This window comes from Marmota marmota, unplaced genomic scaffold (assembly GCF_001458135.2).
Source record: "Marmota marmota marmota unplaced genomic scaffold, marMar, whole genome shotgun sequence".
NCBI classification, from domain to species: Eukaryota; Metazoa; Chordata; class Mammalia; order Rodentia; family Sciuridae; genus Marmota; species Marmota marmota.
Genome location: NW_026000068.1, coordinates 25626278 through 25645829, shown reverse-complemented (window position 1 = coordinate 25645829; position 19552 = coordinate 25626278). Strand labels below are relative to the sequence as shown.

Genomic DNA, 19552 nt, shown 5'->3' with positions numbered 1-19552 from the left:
CTGCATGCTTATATTCCTAAAACATTATAGAGCATCATTTTGCTACTATTTTCCTCTTTAGCACAAAAAGGAAACTTAAAGTCTCTACATTCATGTTCCCAGATACTGTGGTTCACAAGTTCAGTGCCTCAATGTTTCTTCCTCTTCACCTCTATAGTACTTCCTGCTATTCCTTTTCAGGATCCCTCTCTCCTACATAAAATTGCTCCACAGCTACCATTAATACAGAATAAAGAAGCCCCACCTTCTGTCCAGATGTTTTCCTGGACTGCCTCATTCACATTGTGGAACAATGGTTAATCTTCCAACACCTTCAGTCTCTCCCAAACCACAAGGGCTATGGCTTGTTTTGTTCCTCTGGATCATAAGGAGACAAATGTGCCTTGCATTTTATATTTATTCTTACTATATACACATAATAACTCTTCAGGTTGCCCTCTGCTTTTGTTCTCAAAACTTACTTCTGGCTCTAACTGTCAATTTCTATGACCATCCTGTTTCTAGACCTTGTTTAAAGACCCCATCTCTTCCTTTGGATCATGGCTCCCAAACATTTACTTGAGCCCAGCTTCACCTGCAGCTGTACTTTAAGAACATTCATTTTCCCTTGCCTAGATCTAAGAAATTCCAATACTCTTAATACCTAGAAATAACCAGGAGAGACTAATTTTGATTAAATGTAAATTAGATTGTTAGAATATAAGTAACCATTGAAGCAAAACATTTTTGAGAAATTGGAAGAAGAGAATTATGAAGCCTTTACAGGTAAAAAAATAACTGAAAACTATTTTGGGGACTTGTTTTTCTTATTGATAGTCTTTACTGATAGTTCTAATTTTGACAGCTATCAAGAGGACTTCAGAATCATCTGGTCACTTACATAAGACAACCTTCTTATTAACTTACAGTGGTAACCTTATTTGATCATTCCACTTTGGATACATGACTAGGATGGTTTGGAATTCAAATGAAATCAGGCACAGTTATCATTTGAGGAAGAAACTTTATTTTTTCACAGAAATAAAACACTAATTTGTTAAGAAATACAGGCTCTTTTTAATTTACATTCAATTATTTAGAGACTCATATTTTCATCCAGAGACAAGTAAAATACTTTCCCTCTGATATTTCCATTTGTTCTCTTCAGCCTTTCATTCTCTTTGCCTTCCCTTCTATATGGAGAAATATTTAAAGTAAATGTTACTCTGGAGAGGATAGGAGAGAAGAGTTATCACGGGTATGCTTGTGTATTATCAGGTACTATGCTAAGCTCTGTGAATACAAAGAGACAAAACCCAAACCCTGTTTCTCAAAGAACTCACAATATATATAGAAAAGCAGATATCTATCTAATCACTTTATAATCAGTATTCAATGTGATCAGAACTCATATAGTTACATAAAGTGCTACAGATGAATGAGTAAGGATTTTGCCTGAGAAGGGTGAGAAAAGTGTCACAGATACTAAATTGTAAATGGTTCAGAAACATGGAGAGTAGTTTGTGGCAGGACATATCTTGGGCCACCACTTCTCAAGGATTGACCTTTGGGTTGGTCTGAGGAGTGACTGATCCTATCAGCCATCAGTTAGATGTTGTCTAGGGCAGAAGGCAAATCAGGAGCAACAGCAGATGCTGAAGAAGGACATGAACAGATGGACTGGGGCATCCCAGTCTAGATTTGTGCCAAGAGTCAGAATCCAGGCAGCTAATTTCACTGGGAGAATTTTAACAATTATGAACTTTCATCTGAAAAGAAAACAAAGGGGCAGAAATGAAGCATCTCTTCAAACACAACTGTCAGGACTAGTCAGGCCCCATCCACGCAATTTAAGTATAACTTAAGGTTTTTCAAAAAACACCAGTGCCTTACAAGAGGAACAGAAAAAGCCCAGCTTACCAGTTTCCTCAAGAGGCAAGTCCTCCAAGAAGTCGTTTGCAGCCCGCAGCATCTGCCTCAGTGCAGAGAGAATCAGAACATCCTTCATAGGGTCCAGCTCCCGCTCTGAAGCATAATTTCTAACCATCAAGATATTAGAAAGAGGAATGCCTAGCATTTGGTTGATTAACATTACCTGTGGAAAAACGTATTTAAAAAGCATGTCATATTTGAAATTTGACTGGATTTTAAATAATATCCAAGAAACTGAAAAAGCCATAGCTTGATAAATTCTCTTCATAATGTAATTATAATTCAGAAAATTATTGTTTAAAAAAGTATAAAGTTGAATAAGCCAAGCAATTGATTCCAATCCTTTGCCTTTGGATATGTTGTGTGAACACACACATACACACACACAAACACACACACACACACACACAGAGTATGATTCTGATACTATTACTATAATATCCAATTACAAACAGCATTCTTCACCTGGTTCCAAGAAGTCATCTTTTTTGTCATGTTTAGAAAGTTCTCTTGAAGAACTTCATCACAATCATTCACTTTAGTAAGTAAGGCTACATGTGCTACACCTGTATCAAACAGATAAATCTGTTATTTTATATCATAGACAGCAATATGTCAAACAGGTAATTAAATTGTGTGAAAGCCACTCTATGTAAGGTAATTTTAAGAACTGGAGAATGAAATATTCTCAGTAAATCTCAATATGGAGCCTGAATTTCTTCTCAAGGATAAATGCTTTTTCTTCCAACATGAAAGATCCACCTTTTTTTATTTCTTGCATACATGACAATAGTGGAGTGCATTACATTCATAATTATCCATTCACAGCACAATTTTTCTTAACTCTGTATATAGAGTATGTTCCTTTTAAATACAACTACATTTGCAATAATTGCAAAAATCTACTCTCCCATTCAAACTGTGTTCTAAAGTCGTCAACAGGAGTAATAGTGGTTGCTGTACTCGGAGAACTAAAAAACAAACAAACAAATAAACAAAAAGAGAGAGAGAGAGAGAGAGAGAGAGAGAGTGAGAAACACTGTGATCATATACCAAAGCAAATGCCTTGATATCACAGCTCCAGTAAGAATCCACTACATTCTGCCTCAAACCAGAGACTGGAGAAATAATTCATACTTGGCTTCTAAACTTACCAAAGTTCTGTTTTGCTAGCAACTGCTACCAAGGAAAAAAGGATAAAATTAACGTTTCCCAATATCAGTCAAATCTCAGGATGTCCTAAGACTCCTTTACCAGAGCTTTTAGAAATCTTGTATTTCTAATTCCTATTACTAAAATGACTGTCTTCACTTTAGTCTCTTTATGTAAGTCCCAGGTAAATAACTAGCAAAGTTAGAAAATTCTTTCCATTAAATGCAGCCAAAAAATTCTGGGCATTATACATAAATCAACAACAAAAACTGAAAGGTGGAGAGAAGACACAATGGCTAGAAAGGTTGGGAACAAAGAGACATTCCAGAGGTGGCTTCCGTAGGTTTTCTTTTCAACACATACATCCCAAATTCCCTGCTGGAGAAACCCACAACCAGGAAAGGTCAACTAGAACTGGAAAAAAAGAAAAGAAAAAAAAAAAAAAAGAATCTGGTCTCTCTAGCTAGAGCTTTAAAAAAGGGCAACCTAGCAAGATGAGTACTTTCTTAAAATGGCCACACTACTCCAGCTGAGTACTACAGAAATAACTTCAGCCCTACCCCATGCAACCACCTTAGTGATCTTAACAGAGGCTACTGGGGATTTTGGACATCCACCACACTAGCAATAATGAGTCATCCTCCTCTCTTTCTCTGGCAGTGTTGGGGGAGGCCAAGTAACAAGCTTCTGTGATGAAGGCCATATAAGAAGAAGTAACAAAGTGCCATGCCCCCCCAAGGGCCTCATGGGTTTTCCCCACTCTACTGGTGTTAAGAGGGTCTGCTAAAACACAAGGTCTAAGTAAGATCCAGAGCCCCGTAACATAATTTCTGAAGTATCCAAGATATAATTAAGAATTATTTCTCACATCATAAACCAGGAAAATTTCCACTTGAACGAGAAAAACTAATCAGAAGATCCTGATACCTAATCTGATGAAAAATATTTTTGAATTATTTGGCTAGAACTTTAAAGCACAATTATAGACACACTTAACAATCAAATAGGAATGCACTTGAAACAAGTAAAAAATAGAAAGTCTTAACAAAGAAATAAAATATATGGAAAAGAACACAATGAAAATTATAGACATAAAAAATATATTACCAAAATGAGAAAACACACTGGATATGGTCAAAAGCAGAATAAAGAATACAAAGAATCAGAGGATATGAAGATATATTGATAGAAGTTACCCACTCTAAAAAATAGCCAATAGAAACAAATAAATAAATACACAGTAAGATTATGAAAAAGGATCTAGAATTCCTGTTTTCAGAGTCCCTGAAGAAGAGAGATGGCACAGCTAAAAATAATGATAATGGAAAGAAAAATTGGCTGGGAGAAATTATTTGCAAACCATATATCTAACAGTGGACTCATATCTAGAACTTAGAGATCTCTTCAAACTCTACAGTAAGAAAAACAAAAACAAAACTCAATAAATAGTTCAACCTAAAAATAGGCAAAAGCCATGAAAAGATGCTTTACTGAAGAAGAAATACAAAAGAAATAAGCACATAAAAAGGCATTTGATGTCACTAGACAAATTATAATGAGATATTACTATATACCTATTAAAAGAGTTAACATTGTTTTAAAAATTAGAAACAATACAAAATATTAGAAAAAATACAAATAATACTATTACAATACTAGTGGGAATACATATTGGTACAGTTTTACCTGAGAGTAACTCGGTAATTTTTTAAAATCTAAACATACACTTACTATATTTTTCTCAGCAATAATACCCTCAGGGATCCATGCTAGATAAATGAAAATGTGTATCTAAAAAAACTGGAAGCCATCAAAATATCTTTTGATAGATAAGGGTTAAATAATCTGTGGTATATCTATACAATGAAATATTAGTCAACAATAAAAACAGTGAACAATAAATGCATGCAACATCTTGGATGGATTTCAAAGAATATTAAGCCTAGTCAAAAAGGCTGACAGAATATATGATTTCATTTACACAACAGTCTCAAATGACAAAAGATAGTAGTGGTTGTTAATAGCTAAGCATGGTGAAGAAATAGATACTATCATGAGGGAAATGTTTGTTTGTTTTGGTTACCAGGGATTGAACCCAGAGGTTCTTAACCACTGAGCCACATCCCCAACCCCCTCATTTTTTATTTAGAGACAGGGTCTTGTCAAGTTATTTAGGGCTTCACTAAGTTGCTGAGGCTGGCTTTGAACTCACAATCCCCCTGTCTCCCAAACCACTTGGATTGCATGCATACCCATTGTGCCCAGCTGAGGGAAGTCTTTATAGTGATGGAATAATTCTGTATCCTGATTGTAGTGACAATTACATGAATCTACATGTGATAAAATAACATATAACCATGCATGTACATTGTAATAATGTCAGTTTCCTGTTTTAGATCTTCCATATCTATAATCACATAGCCTGGGAAGGTGACCCCCAATCAAGCCACAGGAAAATAACATCAGAAACAACTATAGCCAATGTAGTCTTTAAGTTCTTAAGATTTATATATTTAAGGCTTTCCTTAGGTCAAGCCTTTGAATGAGCTCTTCGTACTATTGCCACCAAACCCAGGGCTCAGGAAATTGGGTAAAGGGTGCATGGGGCCTCTCTGTACCCTCTTTGCAACTTTCTGGACATATAAGTTATTCCAAAATGAAAAATTTTTGATATGATGAGACTCACCACATTTTAATACTTCTTCATGAATTTGTTTGAGCTTTGCTACCATTTCAGAGGAGAGACTCTTAATAGAGTTGATGTCCAAGACATAAGCCACACAGTGAATCCGGTCCTTCAGTGACGGAGAGGTGATAAAAGTAGGATGCTTGGGTGTGATTGGATTAAAGGGATTAAACTGTTATAGAAACATAAAATAACATTCAAAATTCAGCCTCCATCATTAAAATTCACCACCACTAACCTACAACCTGAAACTATCCCTCTGCTGCCCCAGCTACTCCTTCCCCACATCAATCATACCCCTTTCATTCCTCCTTTCCACTATGAACAAAATATCATTATAATATCTTTCTTATGGAAAAAGACCTTCATTCCTTTGTTAAAAATGATTATTATACACTGTATATATCGAAGTTAAGTGCAAATAACGCTTTAGAAAAAGCTAACTTAAAATTCTAACCTCCAGAAATAAATGATATTAACATTTGTTTTATACCATTTAAGACTCCTCTTTAAATATTTTACATGCTGAAATGGACTAAAGGATACAGATAAAAAGAGAGAAAATATATACTAAAAATGTCATTTTAACTAAAATGCTATAATTTCTTTGAATTTTGCAGAGGGAAAATAAACTGAAGTGAAACAAAAGAAATGTCAACTTTCAAATTAATGACTCCTTAACACAAGACAGTAATCTTTCTAATATTAAGAAAATGCATTAAAAATCACAGGAGTTTGGAAATGTGTCTGGTTTTGATTGTATTTCAATACTAGGCTGAACTGATTGATTCACTTCTACACAAATTTAGTTAGCATGCTCATGCTTTCTCTCATCTCCCTGCTCTGTTCTCTTCCCTGAATCTTTAAATCTTCTTTTCCCTGACCAGATTGAGAGCTCGATAAGAAAATGAATTGTGTTTATTTAACTATGCTTTTTTCAGTAGCTGTCTTCATCATGTCTGGTGAAAAACAGAGTTTTAATAAGTAATTTTTGAATGTCTAAATAGGAAGATAAAAGTTCCCAGTCAAGCACAACTGAGAGTCAATGGAGGTCACTGTTTAGAAACTGAGGCTTATTCTATCATACCCAATACCAAAAGGAAATACAATAAAGGTTAACTTTTTGAGTGTTTGCAGTGTGTAAGCTCACCTAATATTATCAGCCACCCTTTGAAGTGGACACTATTTCATACATTTAAAATGAAGACATGGAGAGACAAGTATGTTAACTTGTTTGTAGGAGCATATCTAATTAGCAGCAGAGCCAACCTTTGTATTTCTAGTATTTCTTTTTCTGTGCCTGTCTTTCACTTAGCATAATGTCTTCTAGGTTTACCCACATTGTCACAAATGACCTTTGTATATAGCTTTGTACTAGTAAATTCTAAGCACTTATGGTATAATATTTCAAAATAATGTGGTTAATTGTTCAATATATTGCCTATATGATCAAAAAAGAATAAGAAATTAAACAACAACTTTACTGTTGATTCACATAATTATAAAGAGTGATATAAACAATATCCCCATGACCTTTTCCTTGAATTGAGAGGAAAAGAGTCTTGCCTTTCGGCTTTATTTCTCAACGGTATAGACAAGAACAGCAGTGACCCTGCTTTTCTTACATGTGTACTAACTCATCTAAAGTGGTCAGTTGATATTGGAGTCACATTATGACAGTTGAAATTGTCTTGTGGGGTAAAAGTTCAATGACTAGTAGTAATGAAAATGGTTTGAAATGGCTTATAATTGAAGAAATCTTACTTGGTATCTGTCAGGAACACAGCCTTTTAAGATGTAGGGTATGTCATCCACGCACAGTCCTTCATCATCTGTCTCATCCAACCCCATCGAATCACACAACATAAATGGAAGATATTGTCCATCTTTTCCATCTTTAACAGGATATATCCTATACTGTAAAGGAGTCACATTAAAGTTAATTTTTTAACTAATATTCAAAACAGAACAATAGGAAGAACAGTGGTCTTCAAGTATTTTGACTCTCAGTTGTGCTTGACTGGGAACTTTTATCTTCTTATTTAGAACAATTGTAACACAGTGGTCTTCAAATATTTTGGTCTCAGGACCCTTTCAAAGTCTTCAAAAAATACTAAGTATCTCCAATATGAGGTTCTATCTGTAGATAATGGACATACTATGAATTAAAGTTTTAAAAAGTTAAGGTTTCTTTTAAAAAAAATAGATAAAATTGTAAGTACTTATCCTGTACAACATAATGTTTTGAAGTATATATACATTGTGGAATGACTAAATTGACATATATATAGCCTCATATCATTATTTTTGTGATGAGAAATTTTACATCCCCTCTCTTAGCATTTTTAAGAATAAAAATGTTATTGACTGTAGTCACCATGCTACAGATCTCTTGAACTTATTTTTCCTAACTTAAACCTTACATCCTTTGGCCAACACACACATCTCTCAACCCTATCAAACCAACCTTGGCCCCTGGGAACCAACATTCTACTATCTACTTCCATGAAATCAACGTTTTTAGATTCCATATCTGAGATAATATAGTATTTCTTTTTCTGTGCCTTTCACTTAGCATAATGTCTTCTAGGTTTATCCACGTTGTCACAAATAACAGGTTGTCTCCTTTTTGATCCCTGAACAATATTCCATCACGTACGTGTACTATACTACATTTTATTTCTGCATTCATCCACTGCTGTACACTTAAATTGATTCCACATCTTACCTATTGTGAATAATGCTGTAATAAATAAGGGAATACAGATGTCTCTTTAAGATATTGATTTCATTTCTTTTGACTGTACACACAGTAGTGGATTCGCTGGTCATATCGTAGTCCAATTTTTAGTTTTTTGGGGTTTTTTTTAGGAAAACTCCACACTGTTATCAATGATTTCTGAACATTCCCACCAGCAAAGCACAAGTGTTACTTTTTCTCATTTTTACCAACACTTGTTATTTTTTGTCGTTTATGGATAGTAAACATTCCAATATAGGTGAGGTAGTATCTCATTCTGATTTTAATTTATGTTTCCTTGATGATTAGTGATGCTGAGTACTTTTTCATATATCTGAGAATCATCTGTGTCTTCTTTATTAAGAAATACTGATTAAGGTCCCTTGCCCATTTTGTAAAGTAGTGTTTTCTTGCCTTTGAGTTATTTGAGTTTCTTGCATAATGTGGATATTAACTCCTTTTCAGAAGTATAATTGGCAAATAGTTCTTTCTGTAGATCATGTCTTCACTCTGTTGATTGTTGCCTTTGCTGTACAGATGCTTTTTGGTCTGATGCAATTCCATTTGTCTATTTTTTTTCTGTTGCCTGTGTTTTTGGTGTCACATCCAAAAAAAAATGGCTATCCAAACCAATATCATGAAAGTTTCTCCCCAGGTTTTATTCTGGTAGTTTCATAGTTTGAGATAAAACATTTAAATATTTAACTCAGTTAAAGTTTGATTTTTTATATGGTGTGTGAAAATGGTCAACTTCAATTTTTTGCCTTGTTCATACACTTCTTCTAATATGAATTATTGAAGAGACTGTCCTTTTTCTGTTGTGTGCTTATGACACCTCTCTTAAAAATCACTGTATACATGTATGTAGACTTATTACTGGGCTCTCTATTCTGTTCCATTGGTCTATGTGTTGGTTTTTATGCCAGTACCATGTTGTTTGGTTCACTATAAATCTGCATTGCATTTTTAAGTTAGGTAGTATGAGGCCTCTAGCTTTATTGTTTTTCTCAAGATTGTTTGGCTACTTCAGATCTTTCATGATTCCATGTGTATTTTAGATTTCTTAAATTTCTGTGAAGAATAAATGGGTCTAGGGTTATGTAACAAGGACTGCATTGAATCTGCATGTCATTTTGGGTAGTGTGGTATTTTAACAATATTAACTTTCCAATCATAAACACAAGTTATCTTTCAATCTATTTGTCTTAACTTGTTTCATCACTTTTATAGTTTTCAGTTTAGAGATCTTTCACCTCCTTGGTTATATTTATTCCTACATTATTTTTAATAACTGTTGGTTAGATTGTTTTTTCTGGATTGTTTTTTCAGATAATTCACTGTTAGTGTGTAGAAATACAACTTATTTTTGCTTCTTGATTTTGTTTCCTGAATTTGTACTAAAATTCATTCATTAGTTCTAACAAGCAGTTCGGTAGTTTTAGCAGATTTTCTATATATAAAATTATGTCTGTTTACAGGAATATTTAACAACTTGCAAATTTGGCTGCTTTTCATTTCTCTCAATTCTTCTCTAGTTGGGAATTTTAGTACTATGTTTAATAAAGAAGTAGATTAAGTAAGCATCCTTACATTGTTCTAGATCTTAGAGGAAAAACTTTCAACTATCCCTCATAAGTATGACATTAGCTGAGAGTTTGTCATCTATGGCCTTTACTGTGTTCAGGTACAATCCTTCTATACCTAAATTACTCAGTTTTTATCAGAAGGGAATGTTGTATTTTTGTCAGATGATTTTTCTGCATCTATTGAAATGATCATTGGTTTTTATCCTTCATTCTGTGATGTGTCTCATTATTTTATATATTATATATATATTGAAGTATCCTTGCATCCTTGGGATAAAGTCCACTTGATCATGGTGGATGATGTGAATGATTTGGATATATTCGTCTAAAGTTCTCTTTTCTTCTATTCTTTGTAGTTTGGTTTGTTTATTTGGGGGCTTGTTTGGATTGTGTTTTGTTTTATCTGGCTTTAGTATGAGGGTGCGGCTGACTTCATAAAATAAGTTTTGAAGTACCCTTTCAAATTTTTGGAAGCATTTGAGAAGAATTGGTATTAGTCTTCTCTAAATGTTTAGTAAAATTTGGCAGTGATCCAGCTATACCATCCTCTAGGTATTTACCCTGAAGATTTAAAGTCATCTTACTACAGTGATAACATGTTTATAGCAGTATGATTCACAACAGCCAAATGATTAACTGCTTTGGTGTCCATCAACAGATAAATGGATAAAGAAAATGTTATATATACATATATACATACACACACAATGGAGTTTTATTCAGTCACAAAGAAAAATAAAATTATGGCATCTGCAGGAAAATGGATGAAGCCAAAGAACATCATGTTGTATGCATATACAAATATGCAACAACATATCTCATCAATATGTACAACTATAATGCACCAATTAAAAATTGTGGAGAAAAAAGAATTCAGCATTGAAGCCATCAGGTCCTTAGCTGCTCTTTGAAGACATTGTGGACTGAATTTCCTTACTTTTATTGCATCTATTCCGTTTTTCTACTTCTAAATTATTCAATATTAGAAGGTTATATCAATGAATTTGTGTTTCTTCTATGTTATCTATTTTGTTGACATGTATTTTTCATAATAATTTCTTAGGATTCTTTGTATTTCTGTTGTGTTGCTGTACCATAAAGCTAAATTTCAAGCCCCATGTCTTAGTTTTGTGGTTACCATGTGGCTTACAAAAAAAATCTTAACAAGATTTTTTTTATATTATTATATAACAAGTTTTTGTTTGTTTGTTTGTTTGTTGTTTTGATACTGGGTATCATACCCCGGGGCTCATTACCTCCAAGTTACCTTTTTATGTTTTATTTTTATTTTGAGTCCCCGGGTCTCACAAAGTTGCTAAGGCTGACCTTGAAATTGCACTCTTCCTGCCTCAGCCTCCTAAGTCACTGGGATAACATAACATGCACCACCATGCCCAGCTATAACAAGTTACTTTTAAATTGATGGCAATTTAACTATCATAGTCAAAAAAAGTAAAAATAAAAATAAATCCTCCTCATTTTTATTCATCTATGTTTCCACCACATCTTTTTATAATACACTTCTCTTAATAAATCATTGTACCTATTATTTGTAACAGTTTTGTCTCTTAACTTTTAGACTAAAGTGATTTACAAACCATTAAACTATTAGAGTGTTCTAAATTTGACTTTACCTCTTTTTACCAGTGAGTCTTCTAGTGTTGCCTGTTGGAGTTGCTCACTAGTGCGCGTCTCTTTTAACTTCAGTAATTCCCATTAGTATTTCTTCTATGATAATGAACTACCTCCTCTTTTATTTCCCTGAGAAAATCTTTATCTTCTCTTCATTTCTGAAGGACAGCATTCCTCATTCCTTGGTACAATATTTGTGGAGAAAGTGTCCCTGTGTCAACCCTTAGAATACATTATCTCACTCTCTCTTCACCTGTAAGGTTTCTGCTGAGACGTCTTCTACTAGTTGATTTGAAACTCCTTTATGTGTCATTTGCTTTTCTGTTACTGATTTCAGAATCTTCTTTGTATTTGAATTTTGACAGGTTGATTATGATGTCACAGGGTAGTCTTATTTGAATAATATCTAACTACAGATCTTTGACCTCCCTTAACTCGATAGTTATATCTTACTTTGGCTATGGAAAGGTTCATGAAACTATTTCTTTAAATAATTTTATATCTCTTTATATTTATCTTTCCCATCTCTAAAGAATCAAAATTTCTTCCTTTGAAGCCATCCCATAAGTCCCATAAGCTTCTTTATTCCTTCCCATTTTTTTTCTTTTCTGAGAGTTTAAACAACCTATCAAGTTCACAGATATTCTGTTTGATCTATTTTGCTATTGATACTGTCCACTGAATTTTTAAAAATTTTTCAATGTATTTTTTCAGCTTCATAAATTGTTTGATTTTTAAATTTCCAATTTCTATTAAATTTCTCATTCTGGTCACATTGTTCTTATTTTGTTTTCTTGAAGTTTGCTGAGATTCCTTAGGACTGATATTTTAAATTATTTGTTCAGTAGGTCATACTTTCTATTTATTTAGGGTCAGTTTCTCACCCTAATAAATAGGGTGGTTAAAATAAAATAGTGATTTAATACTTTTGGTGATAAACTATTTCCCTGATTGTTCTTGATCCTTCTGGCTGTGTGTTAATATCTGGTCATTTGAAGACATATGCCCTTATACCAATGTTCACAGGCTGACTTTGTCTAAGAAAGCCTTTCAATAGTCAGCACATCCAGAGTTTCTTGGCAGACCATCGGACATGGTTCCAAAGCCTGGACACTGCATCCAATGTGGTGCTACAACATGACAGAAGCCTGAAACTCAGTGTGGCCATAATGATGATATGGTGAGCTTAAATCCTGGAGATGCAGAAGCTTCTGTACTGCTAAAGCCTGTCCAGAATCCATGATCCCCAACAGTGGTGTAGGCCAGAGACTAAGTCCACCATGCAACCTTGATGTCTGGGGCTGTCTTTTATCCCCCCATGATCCAGAGGCTCAGCATATGGGTACTGGAACTGGACTTTACCAAAGTAGTCTCAGTGCTAGAGCCCAAGGGAAAGTCTTGTGATCACTTCCCTCTCTCCATGCTGTGCTTCTGAGGTTGGGGTGAAGGACTGAGGATAATGTAAAACTTTCCTTCCTACCTTCTTCAATCTTATTATTGTGCTACTCCTAGGTCCTATAATATCTCACCTGGTTTTCTTTGCTCTTGAGAAGGTGTTTTCATAAATGGAAAATTGTCAAAATTGATGTTTCTATGGAGAGATATGGTCAATGAAGGGGCTTACTCTGCCACCCCTTCAATCTTCCTTTTCTGACATGTCTATCTATCCTTCCTTTTCTCATATGTCTTAAAAAATAAAATTCCGAATAAATGTTAAGTTGGATAACATTTTCTTGGAAAAAAAATCAATGTATTTTCCAAAAGCAATTTTAGAACAGAATGGCATTGACTTAGTTTTCCCAATCAATTTAGTGTCTGAATTAATAGACAATATTTGGATTCTCATATCTGTTTCTGATTCAATCTGTTGTGTCAAATTGTATTAGCTGAAGTCACATCAGGCATCATATGATGATATTTTAGTCAATGAGAGATTGTATACAACCTTTGTATAATTTTAGTTATAAGGGAGCTAAAAAAAAAACCCTTTGCCTTCTGACATCATAGCTCAATGCATTTGTGGTGATCTTGATGTTAAAAAAACAACTGTATTGTTGTTACTTAAAAATATAGCGATAAAATCATATACAGTATGCGATACTTAATACTCAATAAGTGCCTATGCTACTAGTTTATGTATTTACTATACTATTTTTGTCATTATTTTAGAATGTATCTCTTCCACTTATTACAAAAATGTTAATTTTAAACAGCCTCAAGCAGGTCCTTCAGGAAACAATTCAGAAGAAAGCATTATTATCATAAGGAGATAACAGCTTAATGCAGGTTACTGCCCCTGAAGATCTTCCACTGGTACAAGATGTGTAGGTGAAAAACAAAACATCAGATTATTCTGACCTGTGAAGGCCTAAGCTAATGTGTATGTTTGTTTTTAACAAAAGTTAAATAATAAAAAATTAATTTTAAAAAAGTGGTAGAGAAAGGATATTAAGAAAGATAATATTTTGATATATGATGTGTTCGTATTTAAACTGAATATTATTACAAAAGTGTAAAAGTTTAAAAATTTAAGCTCATAGGTTAAAAATGTTAATTTGGTTCGGATGTGAGGTATCCCCCAAAAGCTCACATGTGAAACAATGCAAGAAGGTTCAGAGGAGAAATGATTGGGTTGTGAGGGTCTTAATCCAATCAGTGAATCAATCCCCTGATAGGGATTAACTGAATGGTAATTGAAGTGGTAGGGTTTGGCTGGAGGAGGTGGGAATTGGGGTGTGGCTTTGGGGTGAATATTTGTATCTGGCAACTAGAGACCTCTCCCTTTGCTTTCTGATTGACATGTGAGCTGCTTCCCTCTGACACACTCTACTGCCATAATGTCCTTCCTCACGTCAAGCCCTAAGGAATGGAGCCAGCCTTCTATGGACTAAGACCTCTGAGACCATGAGCCCTCAAATAAACCTTTCCTCCTCTACAATTGTTCTGGTCAGATCTTTTAGTCACAGCAGAAAAAAAAAATGATTAAAATACTAAGGTAAATTTATTATAGAAGACAAAAAATTGTGTGTGGTGCAAGAGATTGAACCCAGGCCCACATGCATGCTAGCCAAGCATTCTACCACTGAACTATACCCCTAGCCCCCAAAAACTGTTTTATAAATTTAGTGTAGCCTAAATGTACAGTTTATAAAGTCTACAGTGGTGTATAGTGGTATCCTAAGCCTTCACATTCATTCACTGCTCGCTCACTGACTCACCCACAGTAACTTCTAACCCTAATAAATGCACCACTCCTGATAAATGCGCTGTAAGTAACACAATTTTTTTTTATCAATATGCTATAGTTTTACTAAATAGTTTCTATGTTTATTGTGTTATGATTTCCTACAGCATTCAGTACAGTAGCATGCGGTACAGGTTTATAGCCTAGGAGCCATAGGCAATCACACATATTTTTGTTGATTAGTAGACTATACAATCTAGGTTTATATAAGTACACTCTATGCTGTTTAAACAATGACAAAATCACCTAAGGATACATTTTTCACCTAATGTCCCTATCATTAGGTGACACATGTCTGTATGTAAGAAAATCTAGCCTCACATACATATATAATAAGAAAAGGAAGGATTAATTCAATAGCTTTCAGATAATCATGGATATCTTTCTTTATTATAATATATCAAAGTTCCACAAGTGACAACTTCTTAAATATTTGCTGTAATGCAGAATCTATGATAATCTCATACTCGGTCATATGAAATCTACTGGTCAATCTTAAATTTTGAATATACCTTGTGCCCAGGAATGATTTTGTAGTTGTAGATGGACAGAATGCCTTTATTTTATTTGTTTTTGTTTTTTTTAATTTGGTGCTGAGGATCAAACCCAGTGTCTTACATGAATGAGGCAAGCACTCTACCACTGAGCTATAGCCCCAGCTCAGAAATGATTTTTAACTTGATACTTTGATCATTTGTGAACATTTATTCTCTGCATTATCCTGATGTTCTAAGTATTGACAGCTTATCTCATACAATATTGAAACAATGCATTTTTATAGACCACCACTAATCCCATCATATCTCTCTCTTGGTGTTGGGAATCTGTCAAGGTCAGAGTGGTAGATATAATTTTTTATATTATATATTAATATATAATATAAAAAATATTATATATTTTATATATTATTATTATATATTTTATATTTCTAATTTTCTTAAAAGCTTAAATTTTATTATTGGCAGCAAAGACTGTCTTATTATTTCCCTTGGATTGATAGTCTCATTTTGTACATTTTTTAAAATGTGTCAAATATCCAAGTATGAATATGCAGGTGGATGATCAGTCTTACCTTGTAAACTTGATGTCATATGAAAAAAGTTTAGTTCAAAACTACATTTCTACAGTTCTGTTCCTAAAGACAGCCACTGTATCTCATTATGCTTTAGAAGCACCTTACATGCCCTTCACATTGCATCACAGAGTATTACCATGATATATGTTCAAAATTTAAGAAACAATTATAAAATTAATCATTGTTAGTGATTCTTCAAGAATATTATTAAGTAAAGCTGATATTTGGGGGATTTTTTTTTTCCTATCAGCACAGTAGTGGGGAAAATTACATTGTTGGAGGCCACAGCTTGATTTGTACTAAGGTATCAGCAAGTAAAACTATGTTTGTATAACCAGTTCAAGTGTTGGTACACTATAAAAAGCAAAAATCATCTTAGAATTATTCTCAAAATAGTTCTGAACTCACAGATATCCTTAAAGTTTCTCAGGGACAACCCTGCATTCAAAAATTTACTTTAAGAAGAACAACTTTAACCAAATTTTCTTCCTAGGTAAACTCAATGTGTTCACAAGAATGTTTTTCAGAAGACCTCTGAAAATTTTTTATTATTTATTTTTTTGGATAGATACACTTCTAACATAGGAACAGATAGAAAGGATTTGGGAAGAACTAAAAAGAAAAAATAGTTTTTAGAGACTCCAGACACTTAATCACAATTTTTCCATTAGTGGAGAGAGCACTGGTACAATATTACTTCCAAACCAGAAAGTACAGAACCTGTCTTCGGCAGATTGTAGTCCACCTTGAAGTCAAAAACTCCCATTAGCCCATTAAATACCTAGGAATAATCTCTGAGATTATGATCCTGGAGAATGAGTCTTACTCATTAAAAGAATTACATAAATCATTAAGTATATTGAAAACTTCAGGAACACCAATATGTACTTTCATATTTTTTTAACCATTAATTTGGTTCCTTTACCACTTCAGTTATTCAAAGAGAAGGGTTTCCAAGCAATAAAATACTGTTTCCCTCACAAAAACTCTACCCTATATTACTTCAATTTATATAGTATTTCAATTTCATTTAGAGTATAGGATCTAAATTTTCTCTTGAAATAATATCTTTAGGGTTTTGACTTATAAAGAAAGAAGAAACATTATGTTCTGAATAAAACCACTATCAGAGCATCTATCACATTGAATAATACTTATTTATTACCTGCTGCATTCTGAAATCCTTGAGCAAAGAGACCAAATATTCTTTTCTATTTAGTTCTCTAATGCCATTTCAATATTTAGCAAATAGAAACATTTCAGTTAATGCTTAATGAACTGAATTTTAATTTTAAACATTTCAATTAATGCTTAATGAACTGAAGTATCTTATCTTAGATTCTGAGCCAAGGCTGATACGTTAAAATAAATCTGCTCAAAAAGAATCTAGTCACCATCAAGAAAAAAGATGTGCTTCATGAAAATCCTAGAAAATGCTTTAATTTATTAAGTGAAACACAAAAGCTGAATGGAACTCTTACTGCCTGTGCTAAATCTGCGTTGACAATGCACAACATATTTCCCATCAAATGATATTATAGTTAGCAGAAAAATACACCCCAATTATGAAATTTTCTATTCATTCCCTTTATTACTTTTTGTTTGATTTTACAACATAACAAGCGTAATAAAGAAGTTTCTAGATAAATGTCGCACCCTAATTTATAGCTCTTTAGAGCAACAATAAAGATGAGTACATATTTCCTTAAATACATTTGTTTGTAAATAAGATCATTTTTAGGAGCATAGATAGATTTATTCCTTGATACATGACTTACCAAAATGAATATTTTGTTTTCATGACCATTTCTTAAGGCTGGACTTACATACTAAAAAATTATTGTATTTTATAGTATTGTATTTCATTATTATACAAAAGAAAAACTGAAAAGCATTTCAAGCCTGGTAAAATCATGTGGGGCAGAAGTAAAAATGGACATCAAAAATAACAGACAAATATTTCCATATTTTTAAAATTTTGTCTTACAACAAACACCAAAAAAGGCATTTTTATTATAATTTCTTCTTGCATCCATAAAAAGCCAAAAACTTCTCTGGATAACATTATTCAAAGGAGGTAATTCTGATTCAACTTTTATTCCTATTTCACATTTGACTCAGTATGTAACTATTGGTAGATTAAGAAGAGAAGTTATGTTATAAGAGGAAAACAGCAAACAATGCATAAGTCTATTAATTGTAACCAATAAACAAAATCCTTAGGGAATTCTGAAATAACTTACCTGTTCAGTAATACTAGTGTTATCAGACCCCACTGGGGCTTGGCGAGTTGTGTGGCCATGGAAAACAGACTTCACTGAATTGAAAAAACTGGACTTTCCAGAACCAACTGGACCCAGGAGGAGAATACGAATTTTTGAAACCAAGTCTGCATGGGGCTTGTAGATTCTGAGGTCTGCTAGGAGCTTATTTTTGTGCCTATTAAAATGTAGTAGTTAAAAACAACAGCCAAACTTCATAAAGAACAATTTCTCTTTTCTTCCCTTTCTAAGGATTGTTTTAGTTGCTTACTTATTATTTGATAGTAGTACCTTCTATAGAATGATATTAAATATCTATGATTAGGTATTTTGTGATTAAAAAAAAATGCATTTATCTCTAACACACTCATTAACCAGCAATCAAACTCTTATTACACTATTAGCCTGAGACCACAAAAATTTAATGAGAAATAGCAAAAACACTGAAGGTGGGTTATTATTTTCAGTAAAATATATCCTATTAAGGATAAATTAAAATAAAATATACGTAATGTAGCATCTATCAAAATTGAAGAAATAGGGCTTAGTTTTTAATATTAACTAAGGTTCCCCCAAAACTCTTCTCATAAGGAGAGGATTCAAAAGAATTACCTAAAGTGATTATCCAGATTTTACTTGGAAAACCCTGAATCTAATAGGTGCAGAGTGAAACATGAAGTCAAATTGGTCAATTGTCATCAAGTGGATTTTAGAAGTTTCAAAGTTGGTAGTGATTTTGTTATTGATGTTCTAAACTACCTTGAATATTTTATGTCAATAACAATTTTTGTTTGTCATTTGAAGTGATAGAATTTTACATTCTTACTATTTCATTATCAGTTTATACAATTATTCTAAATAAAATAAGCCATAGATTAATTAAGAACATAACATACTGTGTGGCTGTCATCATCTTCTTTATGCAGCCTAGATCATTCTTAATTCCTATGGGAAATAAGCAAAGCATATGCTTTTAAATTGAACGTTCTTATGTGAACAAGTCTGCTTCCTAAGTAGGACACTTAATCTGCTTGTGTAGCTCTTAAGTTTTTCAGTTAGGAATTAGGCATTACAGCATAATGAGAAGAGAAGCAAAAGTAATCCTCTCTGCATGTTGAATCTCTCTGAAAACTCTTCCATAACTATGCCTAAGGTCCTAAGGCTGATCTTTAGGTCAGGTCATATGTCAAAACACACCTGCTCTAATAGTCATTTCTCTCTCTCTCTCTCTCTCTCTCTCTCTCTCTCTCTCTCTCTCTCTCTCT

At 33.4% G+C, this 19552-nt stretch overlaps 1 protein-coding gene across 2 annotated transcripts in view; it reads right to left on the bottom strand.

Moving 5' to 3' along the window:
• Positions 1-983: 983 nt before the first annotated feature.
• Positions 984-19552, bottom strand: part of Ifi44l (interferon induced protein 44 like) — a 32531-nt gene continuing 13962 nt past the window's right edge. For both annotated transcript variants that reach the window (XM_015490558.2, XM_015490557.2), the window contains exons 3-9: positions 19184-19232; positions 18270-18465; positions 7514-7666; positions 5750-5921; positions 2377-2477; positions 1900-2074; positions 984-1748 (exon numbers count right to left, since the gene is read on the bottom strand). In XM_015490558.2, the coding sequence (XP_015346044.1) occupies positions 1735-1748; positions 1900-2074; positions 2377-2477; positions 5750-5921; positions 7514-7666; positions 18270-18465; positions 19184-19232 (860 nt within the window). In that variant the 3' untranslated portion in view covers positions 984-1734. The remainder of the gene's footprint in view (positions 1749-1899; positions 2075-2376; positions 2478-5749; positions 5922-7513; positions 7667-18269; positions 18466-19183; positions 19233-19552) is intronic.